Source organism: Chanodichthys erythropterus, chromosome 22 (genome assembly GCF_024489055.1).
Source record: "Chanodichthys erythropterus isolate Z2021 chromosome 22, ASM2448905v1, whole genome shotgun sequence".
Taxonomy (NCBI): Eukaryota; Metazoa; Chordata; class Actinopteri; order Cypriniformes; family Xenocyprididae; genus Chanodichthys; species Chanodichthys erythropterus.
The window spans coordinates 13,825,668-13,845,549 of record NC_090242.1 but is presented as its reverse complement, the minus strand read 5'-3'; the positions used below and the strand labels follow the sequence as shown (position 1 = coordinate 13,845,549).

Below are 19,882 nucleotides of genomic sequence, written 5' to 3'. Positions count from 1 at the left end.
ACATGCACAAGAAGAGACATACAGCACAAAACATACATACATGCCTCCACATTTAGAAGAATACATTTTATCATTTTTTTAAAAATGTATGCACATACTACTGTTCAAAAGGTTGGCTTAAAAGTCTCTTATACTCACCAAGACTGCATTTATACGATCAAAAAACAGTAATAATGTGAATTATTGTTACAATTTAAAATAGAGAGGCAAAGCTGAATTTCAGAAATCATTCTAATATGTTGATCTTACCATGATACAATTTCATTTTCAGAAGTGTTTAATGAATAAAATCTCTTACTGTCACTTATGATCAATTTAATGCATCCTTGCTGAATATTAATATTTGAACGGTAATGTATGTATGAAATCATTTAAATAAAAATAGAGCATTATGTTTATAATCAACATTTTCTGCCATCTTGTTCACTTCTTGTAATGCATTATGGGTTCGAAAACCAGTTATCAAAAAGAAAACTTTTTTTGGAGAAGTATTTGCACCAGGAGCGTGCCTATGATGCATTTTCTAGATTTGTGGAACAGATCCTGAGTTTAAAGCCTCGGGTCTCACTGTTTTTGTTATTCCCGTGACAGTTCACTCTGCTTCCTTTCAGAGTCCTGTGGCGTGACAGGTTGTCTGGTCGGTTCAGAAGAGCCGTCTGCCCATCGCCACATGCCATCAGCGGCAGATGGTGTGGGTTTTGAGTTGTTAAAGTCTCAGGGTACCTCAAACACAGACACTGACCCAGAGACTGGAAGTCTTAACAGACAACAGACAGTGCCTGACTGAAGCTTTTACCCTTTTATTTTGCTTCAGTCAGAAACACAGACACTTTAAGACTTTAATTAGAGGACAGTCAAGGAAGAGTTCCCTTCTCCTTTGATCCTATATTAACATAAAACATCTATTACCTCTTTAATATAAATTGTTGCTATATATAATCAATCATGACAACTCTCAGAATAGTTTTAGCATACTACACTCTAAAAAATGCTGGGTTAAAAAAACCCAAGCTGGGTAAAATATGGACAAACCCACCTATTATGCCCTCTTTCACATGATGTAATATAAGTCTCTGGTATGGTCAAGTTTCAGCTTAAAATACCCCACAAAATTGCCCCTATTTGGGGGTGAGCAAAAACATGCCTTTTACTATATTAATATATTGCTGGCTAAAAAAATAAATCCAAAATTGGTTGAAAAAAATGGCTGGGTAAAAACAACCCAATTCCTGGTTTTGTCCATATTTAACCCAGCAGTTTTTAGAGTGTATGGAATATGGCAATGTATTTGGTTTTGGCAGACTAGATCTGCTATGTTGCTGCTGTTGATTATTGCTGCTGCTGCAGAGAAAGTATGGAGCAGATCTAGGCAGGTGGAGCTGGGGGAGGTAGAGGGTTTCAGAGAAACTCTGAAATGCTGCAGGACTAGCTTACAGCAAGCAATGAACCAGACTATTTAAAGGTTCAGTGTGTACATTTAAGCTGCATCTAGTGTTAAGGTTGCGAATTGCACCAACGGCTCAGTCCACCGGTCGCCCCTCCCTTTCGAAGCACTTAGAGAAGCTACAGTGGCCGACACAGGACAAAGATGTTGTTGTTTGAGACAGTAAAGAGTAGCCAGTCAAGCAATGAGGTTTCTTTACAAAGATAAATTAAGAAAATTATATTTACTTAATTATTCAGTAAAACAATATGTTATTGTGAATATTATTGTTACATGTTCATCATTGTGTCAGTGTTTTATTCGCTGACTTTAGCTAGCTTTTTTGCATGCTAGTTAGTACAAGGTAAGAGTAGTGAAGCAGCTGGCTTCTTTGCGCAAGCTGCCTCTAAAAACACCAACGAAGAACAACAACATAGTGACAAAACATGCTCTGTAGGGCATTTTGTCCATTTAGGGCTACTGTAGAGACATGGCGGCATAAAATAGCAACTTCCATGTGTGGGGACCTGCGGTGTATGAGATAGAAATGGCTCATTCTAAGATAATAAGACCAAAATGGTTCATTATGTAAGGTCTTTATACACCACTGAAAACATAGTTGTGTATATTATATTGCATTTCTTCTAAATATTACACAGTGGACCTTTAAATGTTGAGCAAGCAATTTCATTGGCTGCAAGATCAGTAGAAGCCAATCAGCTTGTGCCATGCGGTAATGATGTAATTGTAATTGTTTGCGGATTGCATGTAAAGGATCTGAGCCGGCGCCCTGTAGAGTTTCATTAATGAACTAGATATACAAAGTTCTATAATGAAACTCTAGATGGCGCAGGCTAATAGGTCCTTTAACCCAACCTGCAGCTGATTGGTTCCTGCTGTACCAATAGCTAATAAGCTTGCATGCTCAAACTTTAAAATACTTTAGTAGTATTGCCTTAGCAGTGCAGCACGCTTCAGAAACCCTCCACCTTCCCCAGCTCCACCTGTATAGATCTGCTATTGGTAATTCATGTACGCTATATTGTTCAGCAGCAGCATGACTTACTTGCTCACAGCAGCATGTTGTGTATGTATTGGCAGTATAGCAAGTCCTGTACTTGCTCTGCAGCAGCAGCGTAGCAGATCTATTCTGCCAAGACCAAACATATCAACATTGTCATACACAAACACTCAGAGAGTTGTCATGACAGAAACATATTTCACCTCAGATGAATCTCTGTGTGATGCAGTTAACAGGAGCTATAAATATAGAAAATGCCTTTGAATCTGCCAACAAAACTTATTTCTGTAGTTTGTCACAATAGAAAATTTCACTGGCTTCAGCCAAATCACAAATGTTATTTGTCGTGAAGGTCAGCAGATTTGAAATGGGCATGGAGAAACTTCTCACAATAACAGAGAATAGCGCCATTTACTTGGGATTACTGAAAACGGCCACCTTTGGAGATATAATCATGTTTATTGGTCAAATCTCCTGACAAGCATGAAGTCTCCCTGCTATCTTTCACTTTCCCCTGTATTACTTGGTTTATCTCATTCTATGTTTTCCCAGACAGCAGAGTGAGATTGACATAGTGCCTTTGATTGGATTTACTGATGGAAACAATGGCCTGTGTTATCTAATTGTTAGAGATCAGGGACTGTGATTAGCCAGTGATTCACCTTATCTGTATTACGTACCTTCAGATTAGTTCACTCACCTTTGCCAGCCATAAAAAAAGCCATTGGATTTACTGGCTAATCATTTTTCTTTTATGATAAAACTAAATGATCAATTTGTCACAATAAGTGTCAATTCAAGAAGTATTACAAGTTAAGGTGCAGTCACTCTAGGATTTGATCATGCAAACCTGCAGTGCAGCAGAATATGTTTAATAAATAGTGTTGAAAAGCAGATTCCTCAGCCGAAAACTAATTAAGTTTATGTAAACTGATTATGTTTATGCCACATATCTGTTCAACTTGGTCTCTCGATCATCCTTAATAAAAAGACTAAAATGGATTGCATGTTAATCAAGTGCTAGATTTATTCCATGACTTTCTAAGATCTAGTTTCTAATGGCAACGTTATCTTCCGACAGCTGCTTGGGCTGTTGAACAGGCAATCCATCAAATTCTCATCAATTATGTTTCATATTTATCATGACGGTGAGTCTGAATCTCTACATTATTCAGTTTCGCCAGCTATCGCAGGAAGAGGGTGGTCTCTGTGCAAAAACGATAAGCTTTTGAGATCACGACCTGGTTTATTTACATGATTAAATGCAGTTATTAGATGTACTACATTCAGAACATAATGAAATTGTTTTGTTTTATGTACTTTGACTAATGGAGACATGTTTACTGCGTAAGCCTTGCCATGGGTTGTAAATCCAAGTTAAGATTATTAGGCCCGAACACAACAGACTGTTTGTGAGTTTGTCTAATACCTCATGCCACACTCCTCATTAAGACCATTTCACGAAGGTCACGATTTGCAATTGCCGCAGCTGAAATCTAAATGACGTAATGCTGAATAATCAATTGCGATGTGCAGTAGAGCGATATGATAGCAGTGTGACAGCTACAAGAATTGATTCAGTATGTCACTGGACTCAGAGTGCAGGGAGAAACTTCAGCTTTCCGTGCAACAACATCAATCATTCATGCCACATTAGCGCTTGGAGACGGAGTTCGTCCCTTAGAGCTCATAAGCATTGCTGTATGACTGAGACTTGGAAAGAAAGCACAGAATAGAAAAGGTGAAATATGTTTTGTTTGCAGGAGTCATGGAACTGCGGCTTGCTAACTTAATGGAACATACTAGCTGGAGATTACTGTAAACATTCCACCTCATTCCTTTGCCACGGCAACAGAGGTGCAACACCATGGTGATTCCCTGACAACAGTAAACAGCTATCAGGCAACCCCCTGCAGAACTATAATGACTGTATGCATCTTAACATTACTGCTTGAATCAGGGAGAACCAGTCATTTTAAAGCAGTACATTTGTAAAACTTTTATTTCGTATTTGTAGTTCTCACAAAAAAAAAATTCACAACACCTCTGCATACACTGTAAACCCTAATGCTCAAAATACTTAATTCGTTTGAGTAGGACAAACTTAAATTAAACAAATTAGTTCAGTTAAATTAACATTTATGAGTATTTAAAACTTTCTTTTACTTTTGAGTTCACAGCACTGACATATTTCAAGTAAACTAAACTGTTTTAGTTGCAGCAGATTTCTAATTCCCAGCATGCTTTGCATCAGACTGTCTAAATGTTGAAATAAAGTGTTATTTTGTGTGTTTTTGCATAAGATTAACATAGGGAGACATAAGTTAGTGTTTAATGTTGTGTTATGTTGGGATTGACAGGGGGTTCTGTTATGTTAGTTTTGTAGGGTTACCATTCTGGTGAAGAGTAGACCGTGTGGTTAGGTTGAGGATGGGATGCAAAAGTTTTAAGACCACATATACTGTATGTTGTTTGATTATATACATGCAAGTATATATTGACAGTCTCTTTGATAATTATAATAGCATGTGTTTTTTGCTAACTAACATTTAACCAAGATTTGAATGTGATGTAAATTAACTATATGTACTTGAGTAGGGCGAGGCTGAGAACTGTGGGAGCGAAGGAATGCCAGTGATGTGATTGTTAATGAGAGACACCTGTGCACCACATTAGCATTGCTCCACTTCCATGGCTCTCGGCCCCGCCCCACTTGTCACAAAAAAATTAAGTTCTACTAACTTAAAAAAAATAAGTTAGTTAACTTAAATGTTTTGAGGTAATAAGTTTCCTCAAATGTTTTGAGTATTCTGAACTTATTGAGTTTTACAGTGTACGCGTATGAATTTGTTCTTAACGTCGTTCTAATGTTAATGATCTTGGAGTGTTCTAAATGTGCGACCACACGCCCAAGGTTGGTCATTTGCATAAGACATGCCCAAACCATCTCCATATAAGGTCTTTGCACACAACTTAGCCTTTCAGTACTCTCAGCAAAAATATGATGCTCTTTAAAGACGTGCAACTCAAGTATATTTCGATTTTTGCGTTTGTGGTTTTAGTTTTCCCACATTTTTCTTACTTGTAGAATAACAAAAGTTATAGTTAAATCATGATTTGTTCATAAAAACTGTCATATGCAGATTTTGTGTACACATTTGTGCACATGCACACTTAGTGATTGAGACCCAGTGACTGGACAAGAGATGCAAAAACTTTTTTTTTTTTTTTGTGGCTGTGCAAAGCTCATGAATATTTAATGAGGTGAGCATTGAGGAAAATTATGATTGGTTATCCATAGAATAGAGTTAGATAGTGATGTTATAGGCTGTTAACCCTCTCAATCACTTTAGTCTTTGTTTATGCTTTTCTGTTTAACTTTCTAAATTTCAAAGTGTGAATGTGTTGGGATACATTAAAGATAAATGATAAACTCTTTTCTATGATTGTGATTCCTGTGCATTTATGTTGATGTGCATTGAAAAAAATACAAGTGTGAGACATTGATTAACCCAGAGCTAAAGGGGTAGTTCACCCAAAAATGAAAATTATCCCATGATTTACTCACCCTCAAGCCATCCTAGGTGTATATGACTATCTTTTTTCAGACGAACACAATCAGAGATATATTTAAAAATATCCTGGCTCTTCCAAGCTTTATAATGGGCATTTTTTGAAGCCCAGAAAAAAATTATGCATCCATCCATCCATCATAAAAAATAATCCAGGAGGTTAATAAAGGCCTTGTGAAGCAATGGGTTTTTGTAAGAAAAATATCCACATTTAAAACTTTATTAACTATAGTAACTAGCTTCTGCCAGACGCCCAAACGCATCGATTTGCAGTGGAAGAGTGACCCCTGACCCGACACATGATGCAATGACGAACATGGAAGCACAGAGGATAGAGCAAAGCAAAACACCGGTCACGAATTAGAAGTCTAAAATGAGAAATTTTAAAGAGAAATGTCAGAGGATTTCAATATGGTTTGTCGCCCAGCCCTATTAGTATGAAGCACAAGAGGCGTCTAAGCTTACGATACTCCTACATCTTGCTTCATATATCGCGTGAGGCGTACGGTCGTCTGATGGAAGCTAGTTATTTTACATTATAAAGTTTTAAACATGGATATTTTTCTTACAAAAACCCACCACTTTGCTTCAGTTGGCCTTTATTAACCCCCTGGAGCCGTATGGATTATATTTATGATGGATGGATGAATTTATTTTGTGCTTCAAAACACGCTCCCCTTCACTACCATTATAAAGCTTGGAAGAGCCAGGATTTTTTTAAACATGTCTCCGATTGTGTTCGTCTGAGAGAAGATAATCAAATACACCTATGATGGCTTGAGGGTGAGTAAATCATGGGATCATTTTCATTTTTGGGTTAACTATTCCTTTAAGGGGTGATTAAGGGGCCATTCAGAACTATTTTTTTGTCATTTTGTTTTTATCAAGTGTCATTTTAAAAAAGGCAAGGTAATGCTCATGCTCAAGGCACTGCAAAAAATGAGCTAAATGGTCAAAAACATCCATTAGTGCATAATAACAGAGAAAAACACTGCAAATGCAGTGCATGAAATGAAGGGGTTAAGCATAGTGTGAAAAGTGCTTTGAGTTTTCAATGTATTCTTTTCCTCTCCATTGTGGCTATGTTAGACAATATAATGGGTTATATAAGACTTTTTTCATGACAGGGTCATTAGATCAGAGGAGGCTAACACCATGTTCCAAACAGGAAGCAATAAATCACTTCTCTTTCATGATAATCTAAGGTTTTTTTTCCTAAGAAGCCATGATTGTGACAGTTTAGTTTTGAACTTTGCAGCATTACTCTAGGTAGCCCCGTCCGCAATGAAATCCCATTGGTTGCGTTATAGTATACTACAGAATAGCAGTGTATTAAACATCAAATGTGTTCCGGTGAATGTGTGGACTAGTTAAAGTCGGCATGAAATGGACGTTGTGATAGTCTTTTCTTTCCTATTGTGACATATCTGAGTGAAACGGCTTCTTGACCAAGAAAAAAAAAGTAGAGCGGGACTTAATTTTGTCCAATGGGAACTGATTGGATGGTTGTGGTTTGCTATTGGTCAGAGGGGAAGTTATTTTGATTAAAGATTATGAGGGCACATGTGTATATATATATATATATATATATATATATATATATATATATATATATATATATATATATATATATATTTTTTTTTTTTTTTTTAATAAATACTGATAAAACTGTAATATTCCATAAAAAATACAATTGTCCATTTTGATTTTTTATGGTGACTTTAAGATCTCTTTATCTCGCTTTTGACTCATAAGTTTAAGTGTATTTGCTTGTTAATTATTTGCATTCTGGCGGTCACCATAATATACTGGCACAGCCCGTCTGGTCCATCCTGGACATTATGGAGGAATAAACAGGAAGAAGTAGGAAAAATGAGGTCACTGAGTTTGTTACATTAAAGGAAGGCATGCAAGTCCCTTCTTCCTGTTACTCACGTCTGTACGGACTCTTTGGTGTCCTGCTCTGAGGAAAGGGACAGAAAGAGTCAAAGTCAAACGCTTTCAGTATGTTTGCGTAACAATCCGTTCACACAGCTCAGCCTGCGAATGCCTCCCGACAGCTGTGTGGAAAATGCTTCCTAAACACCAGTGACATCTGAATAAAGACCTTCAGTTGATTATGCCAGTGCAGTTGGTGTTAAACCCACAAGCATGCGTGACAGACGTTAGCTCTAAGATTTACTATACTATCAAACCACCATCTTGAAGATCTCATTTAATTTAATGAGATGAATAAGAGTTTGTCTGGGTCACTGGTTACTAACCAACTTACTGGACGGACACATGGTACACACAGACACGCTGTTCAAGGAGAAAAGATATTGCTAATCGGTTTACTCATGCTGAACGCAAAGATGAGTAAGTTCAGAAACACTGGAGCAGTTGTTCAGGACATCCTGAGGAAGGAGGGTGTGCATTTCCAAATCAGGGAAACAGGAAAAATGCAGGGAATGCTGTAGAGATGACTGAACAGGGAGTCAGTCTTGACAGATAATGCTTGGGTGTGTGTGTGTGTGTGTGTCGGGGGTTAGGATGACTAGACTAGACAGATGATGTGTTTCATCATGAAAAGAAATTTATGCTCCATTTAATTAATGTATAGCATGGAATGTGTCTTTTTTTGTCCTTATGAAAAATTGCTATGGTAACCACAGTATTGTGGTAAGCTTAGTAAGCTTTTATTTTCCCCTCATTATATTTTTGCATTAATAAAACATGACCCAATAACAATAATAAAATACATGTGAATATGAATTAATTTAATTTTAAATTCAGCTTCTATCTTAAACTAAATAATTGGCTTCATATTAAAAAAGCAACATTTTTTCCACCATTATTTCTCAGGAAAAGATAATACAATTCAACTCACTAAACAGTGACATATGGGATAAGTTATTGTGCATGCTATATTAGTCTCATTATGCTTATAAGGCATTTAACTGAAAATAGATACAAAATAATAAGAAAAGTCAAATTTTGTTGTGTGTGTTTTTTTAAACGTGAGCCTTCTAATTCAAAGATATGAATAAATGCATAAAAGTAAAATATTAATAGCATCCTCCATTCAGAGTCATCAGTCTGTATGACGTCACGCAGCTCTAAACGCCAAACAAACAGCGTAGTGGCACCGAGCGCGTGAGGGGAGGGACTGACAGCGCTGGTAATCCTATTGTGTCTCGCGCAGCCGGTGCGCGCGGTGCTGGTGTGTGGAGCAGTGCGCGCGGCCGTTTGGAACATAAGTGGGATTTATTTCTGCAGTACTTTGAGTCCATACGTATGTAACAACTACCCGCAACTGGAAGCCAACGGGTTAGTATGCATACTGAGGCGCTATTTTATAGTTTTGGCTTGTGTGGTGGTTTCATTTTGAAGCGCGCAAAATCTGAGACTGTAACTGTTGCATGTGTGATTTTACAGAGAGTGTAAACAACATTGGATTTATGTACTGAAATCGCAAATGTGGGTGCTAAATATCTCTGAGGATAAGGGTTCAGATAGAACGCGATTGTTCTTGCGTTTAAAAAAATAGACGTAACGCAATAAGGCTCTCGAGACGCGTTTTAAAAGTTGAACTATTTTTAACCCTCTACCGTATTGCTTGCATTACGAAAGTAATGTTAAAGAAATGTATTTTTTTCCCTCATTCCTAAAATAAAATGGACTATATCACTTTAACCATATTTTACTGCTAAATGAATGAGCCGCCTCATTATTTATGACTAAATTGGCATTCCAATAATTACAATTGTTTGTTTTAATTAAAAAGTTATTTTCTTTTTGTTAATAGTTTGTATATTGGAATGTTTCTTTATGTTACATTTATGTTATTTAGTTCATATTTACCTCAGTAAAGTATTAGTGTCATGTAGTGATGGTGTTTATGTGGGTAACAGCTCTATATTTATAGTATTATTGACCACTCTTGCTGGAAGTACCAATTTGGTGAACTTGAAGTCATCATTTGGCTTTTCATTGTGCCACATGTGTTATTATCAGCACAATTTACAAAAAGAAACTGGTTTTAATAGCTCAGATAGGCTGGTATATCAACATTACATGGTGGAATGACATATACAGTTAGGAACTTTGAAATATAGAGCGAACAAATTAAACAATGAAATGGTCATTAATAATGAGTACTCATTGCATCCACTGTGCAGTAGAGGGTTAAACTGTGAAACAAGTATGCAAGAATGCATCCTGGGTCTTTAGATTATAAGGCCGCTGTTATGCGTCTAGATGTATTATGACATTATCTTGACATATGTTGAAATTGAAGCATTTTTGTTTGTCTTTCTGGGATGTTTAAGGGTTTGTGCATGTGATGGATTGTTCCATATGTGAGAATTCCATAAGAGCAGCACATACGGATAAACACACATAGCATGGGAGGAATATGTGTGTCTACAGCTCATTCTTATGTTGTTTATTACACACACAAACACACACCATGCACTAATGGTTCATGCCTGGGCTATACATTACACTATGTAAACCTTACCTTTAGTACTTAAACACACTGTCAAATAGCTCTCTATATAGACATATACTGCTTTATGTGGTCTATGTTTACTCAGTGTTATGTCTGTGTATGAATTCCCAGTTAATGGTGCCAATAAACATCTTAACTTTGGCATTTGCATATTTGGTGGCATTATATATCCAAAAAGAGCTTAGAATATTTTCTCAAAATGATGTGCTTTGCAAGTATAACTCATACTATAATTAATTTCTCAACTGCATGAGTGCTTTTTGATGTATAAGCAAAGCGTCTGGAAAAACAGACACACCAAAAAGCATGCAATGATGCAATTCAGCAGCATAATGATGTTATTTTAAATGTAATTAGCTCACCCATTTGCATATTAGCCTTATTTATTGAAGATCGCTGGAGTAGATCTGTCAGCGTTGACATCGTGCTTGGCACATTATGGTTTGCTAACTGGCTCAGGCGTGCCCTGGTCATGAAGATGGGTGATTGTTGAACACTCAGCAGGCACAAAGGGCTCTCGTTAGCCTCCCGAGTGTGTGAACTGGCACCGGGATCAATGGCAGCGGGCTTGTGAAAAGCTGGTTCATTATGAACCATTGAGAGCTCGTCACCCGCCCGCTGCGAGGTAGAGAGGAACCGAAAGATGGACGGTGATCTCAGATCTTTAAAGCTTCTGTTTATAATTGGGAAAGGGGTGCTGATCCTAGAACAGCATAAATGGGTCACCTCTATGGATCTATACTCATGGGAAAGTCTAGTTTAAAGAGCCACATTAAGGTTAATGTACAGCCAGGTGATGGAGGGGAGGGGAGAGAGCGTGTGGGTCATAGATCGTTAAGTTCATTTGGAGAGGAAGGTAATCTATTAGAGTATCTGTAGGTAGTAAGAGTGGGGTCACAGGTCTCTGGAGTGAACTAAAGTGCTGGGTAAAATGATTGAAGATCGAATCATGGGGTAGTTGAAGCAGTGCTGATGTTGGTTATTAGGAAATGCAGTATAGTTAGGCAAGTGGTATTTGTTTTCATGCCATTGTTTGGTACTTTAATTCCATGTAAGATGCTATTCTAGATCAGAGAGGCTTATTATCTTGAATGGCTTCCAGCCCTTTGTACCAAACCAAATGCTTTTGTTGCAGAACTGCTCGTTGTACCTGTACCATTTTTTCATTTGTTTACCAGTTAAATCCATTTTAATCCATGCAGTGAAATGAATGGGGATGGAAGCTGTTGATTTCCAAAAATATCAACAAAAAAAGCACTATAATAGTTCAGACTACCTTAATTGTATAATACAAGTCTTCAGAAGCTTTATGATTTTGAACAATGCTATTGTACAAAAGTTTGGGGTTGTTAAAATTCTTTTTTGAAAGAAATTAATAGTGTTATTTAGCTAGAATGCATTTTTAATCAAAAGTAACAATAAAGACGTTAATAACGTCAAATACATTCCGTTATTTTGAACTTTCTATTCATCAAATAATCCTGGAAAAAAAAAATGTACCAGGGTTTCCACAAAAAAATATTAAGCAGTACAACTGTTCTTAAAGGGGTGGTTACGTGGTTTTTTTCTAGGCTTGATTGTGTTTTTGGGGCACAGTATAACATGTCTTAATGCTTCGTTTTTTTGAAAACGCTGTATTTTTTATATATTTTATCTTTATTCTACACCTCTGTTTCCACTGTCATATGAACGGCTCGTTTGACTTCCTGCTTCTATGAAGCCACTCTCTCCGACATACGCAATGTGCTCAGATTGGTTAGCAGGTTGGTAACTGGCCCAGTCTATCGTGATTCGCTGAAGCGTCTGGAAACGCCACGCCCCTTACCATCCGTTATTACGCGCTTAGGTGGAAAGTAAATAAAAGCGCCTATATTGCTGTATCAAATTGAGCCGAATCAGACCCAGATGAAGAGGATAAAGCAGAACCTCTCCAATCGCGGCTTTTAAAGGACGTTTATGAATGGTATTTTATTTAGTATTTCTGTCAGTGTTTACATATGCTGTCACTGCTGTTTGTTAGCTTTCAATATACAGTTTTATCCTGATTAAAGCTTTACTGTAGCCGAATATATGACTGTGAGTAGTCGCATTTTTGTAAAGGTAGCGTTTAATTTATAGCATGAACAACTGTTTGTCTATGAACATAGAAGTTTGTTAGTGTTTGTTGCACTAGAATTTAGCTAACTGGCTAGCAAAAACGAGTTGCTCTTTGTATATGTCCTAGATGCATTAAAAACAGCAACAGAACTATAACATTACGTTTAAAAGACATGTAAGTTACAAACAATAAAATGTACTTACAGTTTGAAGACAATAAACAGCAGCTTCTGCTTTTAAAGTAGGAACTGCTTCATCTTTCAGTAAAAGTCTTTGTGTAAATCCAGCATTAAACTCGTGTATATTCAGGAAGCTGTCTTCAGCACCGCATCCAGTGTAGAAAATATCACAGAATATAATGGGTTCTATGTCTTTTGACGCGTCGCGCAGCTCGCGTTCGGTGTAAACAACTCTTCCGCTTTCATTATGCTGCCCCACATGGCCTCGCCCACTTTGTTGCGTGTTCCCGGGGGCAGTGTTTATGTTAATAGCAAGGGTTTATGATGTCACCAAACCGGGAAGAAGCTCGTTGTAGTCCAAACCGCCCGTTTTTGTAGGCAATAAAATGCCATAACTTTAAAAGACAATATCTCCGTTTGCATTGAACTTTCAGCGCTGTAACTTTGCAGATACTGTTTATGCTCAAGCAGCAACATTACACACAAACTAAAGTTAAAAAAGTGAAATCGCATGTAACCACCCCTTTAACATTGATAGTAAGAAATGTTTCGTTAGCAGCAAATCAGCATATTAGAATGATATCTGAAGGATCATGTGACACTGAAAACGGGAGTAATGATGCTGAAAATTCAGCTTTACATCACAGGAATAAATGACATTTCAAAATATATTAAATGAGACCTATTATGCCCCTTTTCACTAGATGTAATCTAAGTCTCTGGTGTTTTCAGAATGTGTCTGTGACATTTCAACTCAAAATGCCCTACAGATCATTATAGCTTGTCACATTTGCCCCTATTTGGGTGTGAGCAAAAACACACTGTTTTTGTGTGTATCCCTTTAAATGCAAATAAGCTGCTTCTCGTTGCTGCTTCCAAAAGAGTGAGGAGCTTTAACAGCTTGCGCTTCACATACTCAACAGCAACAAAGCTGGAGAATCTCATGCAGCTAAAATGAGGATTATCAGTAACGGTGTTCAGCACATGATGGAGAGACTCAGGAAGAAGTTACAACTTTTATGTAGTTGCTGTGAAGTTGTTGATTCAGCTAATTTTTTACCTGTAATAACAATCAGAGCTAAAATTCAGGTCTTTAGGGTTTATAAGCATACTCTCTAACCACTGAATTGGAAAGAAATTACCTATTTTTAAATGTCAGATAGTTTTGATGAACCATCATGTGAATTGTGAAATGTAATTTCCGATCCCTTTCCATGGCTGTGACTGCTCAACAGTGTCTTTCCTTTTATTTCTAGATCTTTTGCCTCACTGATAAAGCAGCCATGCATTGCAGCTGAGAGAAATGAGCTGGCTAGCACTTCTATACATTCTTTCTCTCTTGATGAAACAGGTGCTGTGTTAATTGGTGAAGAGGCCTTGTTTACTGCTAGATAGACTCATTTACGATTCATTTAGCCTCCTCTTTTATTCCTCAGACAGTCTGTGAGTGTGCATGTGTTATATGTGCTCAAGTGGTAGGAAGATGAGACCGCAGCAGATGGGCTGTAAACTGGGATCTAGCCGGACCCCTGTCGAGTCTGCCCTTTGTTGCACGGATGCATTCCTATGAGAGCGGGTCGGTGCATATGCCATGACACTTTAGTCTTGGCTTAGGTTGCCCTTATCTTACTCTCCATTCATCTCCAGCCTCAGGCGGTGGGCTGCTGCTCAGCATTCCAGCTTTTGTCTCCTTCATTTCCATTTGTAAAACAGGTGTGGATGCCGAAACACTAGAGCAAGTTTACGTGTAAATGAGATGGGTTGTGCTGACGTTAAAGATTTTTTTTTTTAATGTTTTTTTGTGTTTTTGTAAACAAAAATGTATCTTAATAGGTGACCTGATAGGTAAAACTACTGTATTATAATGAAAGTCAATTACAGGTCAAAGCAATTTTTAAAGGTAGAAACAAAAAGTCTGAAAAGGTGCAAAATTGCCATGAAAAACTAATATGCGGATATTCTGGTGCATGAAACTATAAAATTACTTTATATCTATCGATTTTATATCTCGCAATTCTGAATTTATAACACGCAATTCTAACTTTATAACTTACATTTCTGATTTTATATCTCACCATTCTGATTTTATATCTCACAATTCTGACTATAACGCAATTTTGAATTTATATCTCGCAATTCTGACTTTATAACACGGAATTTATAGCTCTCAATTCTGACTTTATATCTCACAATTCTGACTTTATATCGCACAATTCTGACTTTATATCGCACAATTCTGACTTTATATCTCACAATTCTGACTTCATATCTCACAATTCTGACTTTATATCGCACAATTCTGACTTTATATCACACAATTCTGACTTTATAGCTCACAATTCTGACTTTATAACTCACAATTCTGACTTTATATCTCACAATTCTGACTTTATATCGCACAATTCTGACTTTATATCTCACAATTCTGACTTTATATCGCACAATTCTGACTTTATATCGCACAATTCTGACTTTATATCGCACAATTCTGACTTTATATCACACAATTCTGACTTTATAGCTCACAATTCTGAATTTATAACTCCCAATTCTGACTTTATATCTCACAATTCTGACTTTATATCTCACAATTCTGACTTTATATCTCACAATTCTGACTTTATATCGCACAATTCTGACTTTATAGCTCTCAATTCTGACTTTATATCTCACAATTCTGAATTTATAACTCACAATTCTGACTTTATATCTCACAATTCTGAATTTATAACTCCCAATTCTGACTTTATATCTCACAATTCTGACTTTATATCTCACAATTCTGACTTTATATCTCACAATTCTGACTTTATATCTCACAATTCTGAATTTATAACTCTCAATTCTGACTTTATATCTCACAATTCTGACTTTATATCTCACAATTCTGAATTTATAACTCAATTCTGACTTTATATCTCACAATTCTGAATTTATAACTCCCAATTCTGACTTTATATCTCACAATTCTGAATTTATATCTCACAATTGTGACTTTATATCTCACAATTCTGACTTTATATCTCACAATTCTGAATTTATAACTTAATTCTGACTTTATATCTCACAATTCTGAATTTATAACTCTCAATTTTGACTTTATATCTCGCAATTCTGACTTTATAACACACAATTCTGACTTTATAGCTCGCAATTCTGACATTATTACTTCGCAATTCTGACTTTATATCATGCAATTCTGAATTTATATCTTGCAATTCTGACTTTATAACTTGAAATTCTGACTTTATATCACGCAATTCTAAATTTATAACTTGCAACTGTGTTTAAATCTCACAATTCTGAGAGAAAAATCAAAAGTGTGAGATAAAAAGTTGCATTTACCTTTTTTATTATTTAGTGGCAGAAATAAGCTTCCATAGTTTTCTCCTGTAAACCTGATGAGTTTGTGTAAATGTTTTTCTGGTAAAATATTCCATATTCCATTGCCAAGTCAGCAAACCTTTAATCTAGAACATAAAATACAGGGCAGTGTTTGCAAATTTAACACCCTGTTTGGTTACCCAAATGAATTAAGGGAAATGCAAATCTGACAAGCAAAAACTCATCTGACAAAAACAGGCCACAACACTCTCGGTTGTGCACACAAGCTATTTCCGAATGATCAATTACTCCGTTTCGAGGGTTACCGTGGAGAAGTCAATGGAATCACTGCTGACATCGTTTTACCTTCAGCGATTTCCATCTGCTTTGCTTCTCGACAGTCTATAAATACATTTTTAATGGTCACCAAACTGATCTTGTTGCAGACGAAAATCAATGATCAAGATGGTGACAAATCCCTGGAGAACTACATACATGAATACAATGAATAATTTAATCTTTCACTCTAATCATATCTCCATTAACTCTTTAAACTCTGCCTCAGCACATGGATTGGACATGTCAGACATGCTTTTAAAGACTAGTAATCATCTTTCTCCATATGGATGAGGGGCAAAACAAGATATATCCGGTATTGATCTGATTTTCTCTTGGTTTTTCTTTCTGTGAATGTGTGTCCTATTTATTTGCTTAAACCATTTGAGTGGGAAAAGATCTGCACTATCTATCATCTATCCATCCATCCATCCATCCATATATATATATATATATATATAGTAAGTAGTAATGTTGCAGTATTAACCTAAAGTAAAAAATCTTTATTTTTAACACTCTATCAGAGTTGTCATTGTAATTCCATGGGCCAGCTCAAGCGGCCCATGCATGCTGTTCTCACAAACAGGACATGTGACATCACCACACATCCACTGAGACAAACCCCCAGTGAGAAGTCTCAGGCTCAGCTCCCTTCACAGCTGTCAACACACCTGTACATTTGTAAATAATGGCTTTGAGTCAAGGGTTAATGACAGATCACAGAAGCGTCAGTGAGGTTTAGTACACAAAGGCATGTTCTGCCTATCATCTTTAATGACGGAGGCCTAATTGGTTGTTGACATGGTTTGTTGAAAGGAAAGTTTTGGGGACTGAAAGTGAAGGAGGTGAATTAGATTTACCTGGCCCTTGCAAATGGAACTGTGTATATGAATGTTTTTTTTTATTTATTTTTATATTTCATGCCCAATTTTATTTATTTATTTATTTTGATATTTTTAAATGAGGAAAAATGTTAACAACTCAAACCAACAAACATCTGACCATTATTTCCATTTTCTCTCTGTAGGGGGCGACAGGGAGCGAATGACATCCAACCATGAGACGTACCTACTTATGGCCAGCACACAGAATGACATGGAGGATTGGGTGAAGACCATCCGCAGGGTGATATGGGCCCCATTTGGAGGAGGTGAGCTTCTGCAACCAATTTATCAGAATAAGTCAGCGTTGGTTAATGGTTATAAACAGGCTGGTCACAGTTTAACTTTGCTTTACTCGCACAGCCTCAGCTTTGCTATATATTATGCTACTCTATAAGTACCAAACGCTAACCAGTTAAAGGTGTCAATAATATTTGAACATCTTCTTGCAATGTTAACAGCCCTATACCATTCAGAAGTGATTTCCATTACATCTTTAAAATATTAGGGCTGTTAAAAGATTATAATGCGTGAGTCAAGCATAGTTTTTTTGTGTGGAAATACAATATTAAAAAAAAAAAAAAATGGGTAGGATCATCCATTGAGCAACATGCAGTAGATTGAATCAGCATTTATAAATGAATTGGTTGAGTGAATTAATCAATGACTCATTCATTCATTTATTCATTCTGACATTTAAATTGTTAAATTTTAGCAGTGGTTTGGGGTTGAAACAATTACATTATTAGAGGCTTTCTGGTTTTTCTGTAGTTCTTTCTCAAGTGGTATCTCTGGGTTAAAGTTGGAGCAGGTTGCGTAAAGACTCAATATAGATTTAATTTATGCAAAAAATGCCATTAGGTCTTTGTGATTGTTGTCAATTCAATTGACTCTCTGGTAGTTGTTGTTGGTTATCCGTGTTTCTCTTTGAGCGTGGTAATGAGTGATCTTGTTTGTTGCTGTGTTGGTGTGTTTAAAGGTGTGCTCAGTTTTTCAGCCTCACATACAGCACCAACATCATTAGACTGTCCACTTTCCAAGTTTGGTTTAAAGATTTGTTCACCAGCCTGCAAGAATGGCTCATCCTTGCATGGCCGTCTGAATGATCCCACTCTCTGAGGGCAGAAATCAACCATTCATAATAATAAGCACATCTGACCCGGCCTCAGTGTTGAGGGTACCCAGCTATGTGATACAGACTGACAGCACTGAACTTGGAGAGGCATGTTGTGGAATTTACTTTCCTACATGATGTTGCATCAACTTTCGCTGCTGGGTTTGGCTTATCGTGAAATATATTTGTCCTTCTTATAAACACAGTGTTACATAAATCAATTGTTTAATTACTCAGAAGTTCAGTTAGGGTCAGCATGATAGTGCTTTTGTGTTTTTGTGACCAGTTTGTAATCTCTTTAATCTCCTGATTTGTCTTAACCTATATTTCTTTGTGAAATCAACTGGTTCACTGGATTTTGACAAATTGAGACTTTGTTACAATCTTGGGTGGGATTTCTGTATACAAAGCCATTTATATCTGAATATGTTTATGTTTAGCCAAAAATAATTAAGATTCCTTAGGAATGCATTTAGTGTTCACATTTGTAGTTGTGAAAGTGACATTCAGCTGATTTACCTGATAGGTATTAGGTCACCGAGTCAAACAGTGTACAATATCCCACTGCAGGGGTTCTGTGGGGTTTCACGACCACCCAGTTGCAGTGCATGTGTGTTCTAGTCTCTTCTCCTTGACCTTTGACATCTCTGTCTCAGATTTGATTTGAGCATGTGTGTGCAGCTGCAACAAGTTGATAATTCTTTAGATTGCAGTCGTTGCTTAGTCTGGGTAAACCCATCCTGATCTGCCGGCGATTTGATTTCGCTCGGCAACTCAGTCTGGAAAGCCGTGCATTCATTTCTACTGCTCTCTGTTACACTTTTGCGGGAACCAATCGAAGACTGGCTTATCCACCTTGCTCGCTATTGGCAGGTATAACACGATGACGATAGAGAAGCGACGGCAAGCAGCTTTCAAATTCTATCTGATCTACCTGTCTCTCGCACGACCGTCACTCCAAAATAACAATGAACAATCACAGTGACACAATTGTGTTAAGCATTTACCTTATCTGAGAGAAACGTAGCAGAGCGTTGATCCGACAGTCTCTTCATAGTGATTACAAACGGCGATTGATGACACACAATGATTCTCTGCTGTTATTTTGGTGGTTTGCTTCACAATGTGAGTACAGGACTCTTTTACTTCAATGCCCGTTGATGGTAGACAATATTTTTATTATTTGCTCTATATGTTTCTATATGTTGCTCTATATGAGCTGACTGGAATTCTTTTTGGTTGTCATGACAATGACGTAGTTTAGGGCGGCTATATTCCGCGTTCATTTACACTGAACCAGAACAGTATCAGAGTCGCCTTTTAAACTCTCGACGATGCTGAATGACTTCTTTAGTTAGCAAACAAATTGCTCGAGTGGGTGTAAATACCGATCACTTTCATGTTTTTTGCACAACCTGCAAAAATCGCTCAATGCCATTGCTG

At 37.0% G+C, this 19,882-nt stretch overlaps 1 protein-coding gene across 1 annotated transcript in view; it reads left to right on the top strand.

Moving 5' to 3' along the window:
* The window catches only part of arhgap24 (Rho GTPase activating protein 24), a 137,718-nt gene that overhangs the window by 102,022 nt on the left and 15,814 nt on the right, over positions 1 to 19,882 (top strand). The window contains exon 4 of the mRNA XM_067376490.1: positions 17,472 to 17,594. Within this exon, the coding sequence (XP_067232591.1) occupies positions 17,472 to 17,594 (123 nt within the window). The remainder of the gene's footprint in view (positions 1 to 17,471; positions 17,595 to 19,882) is intronic.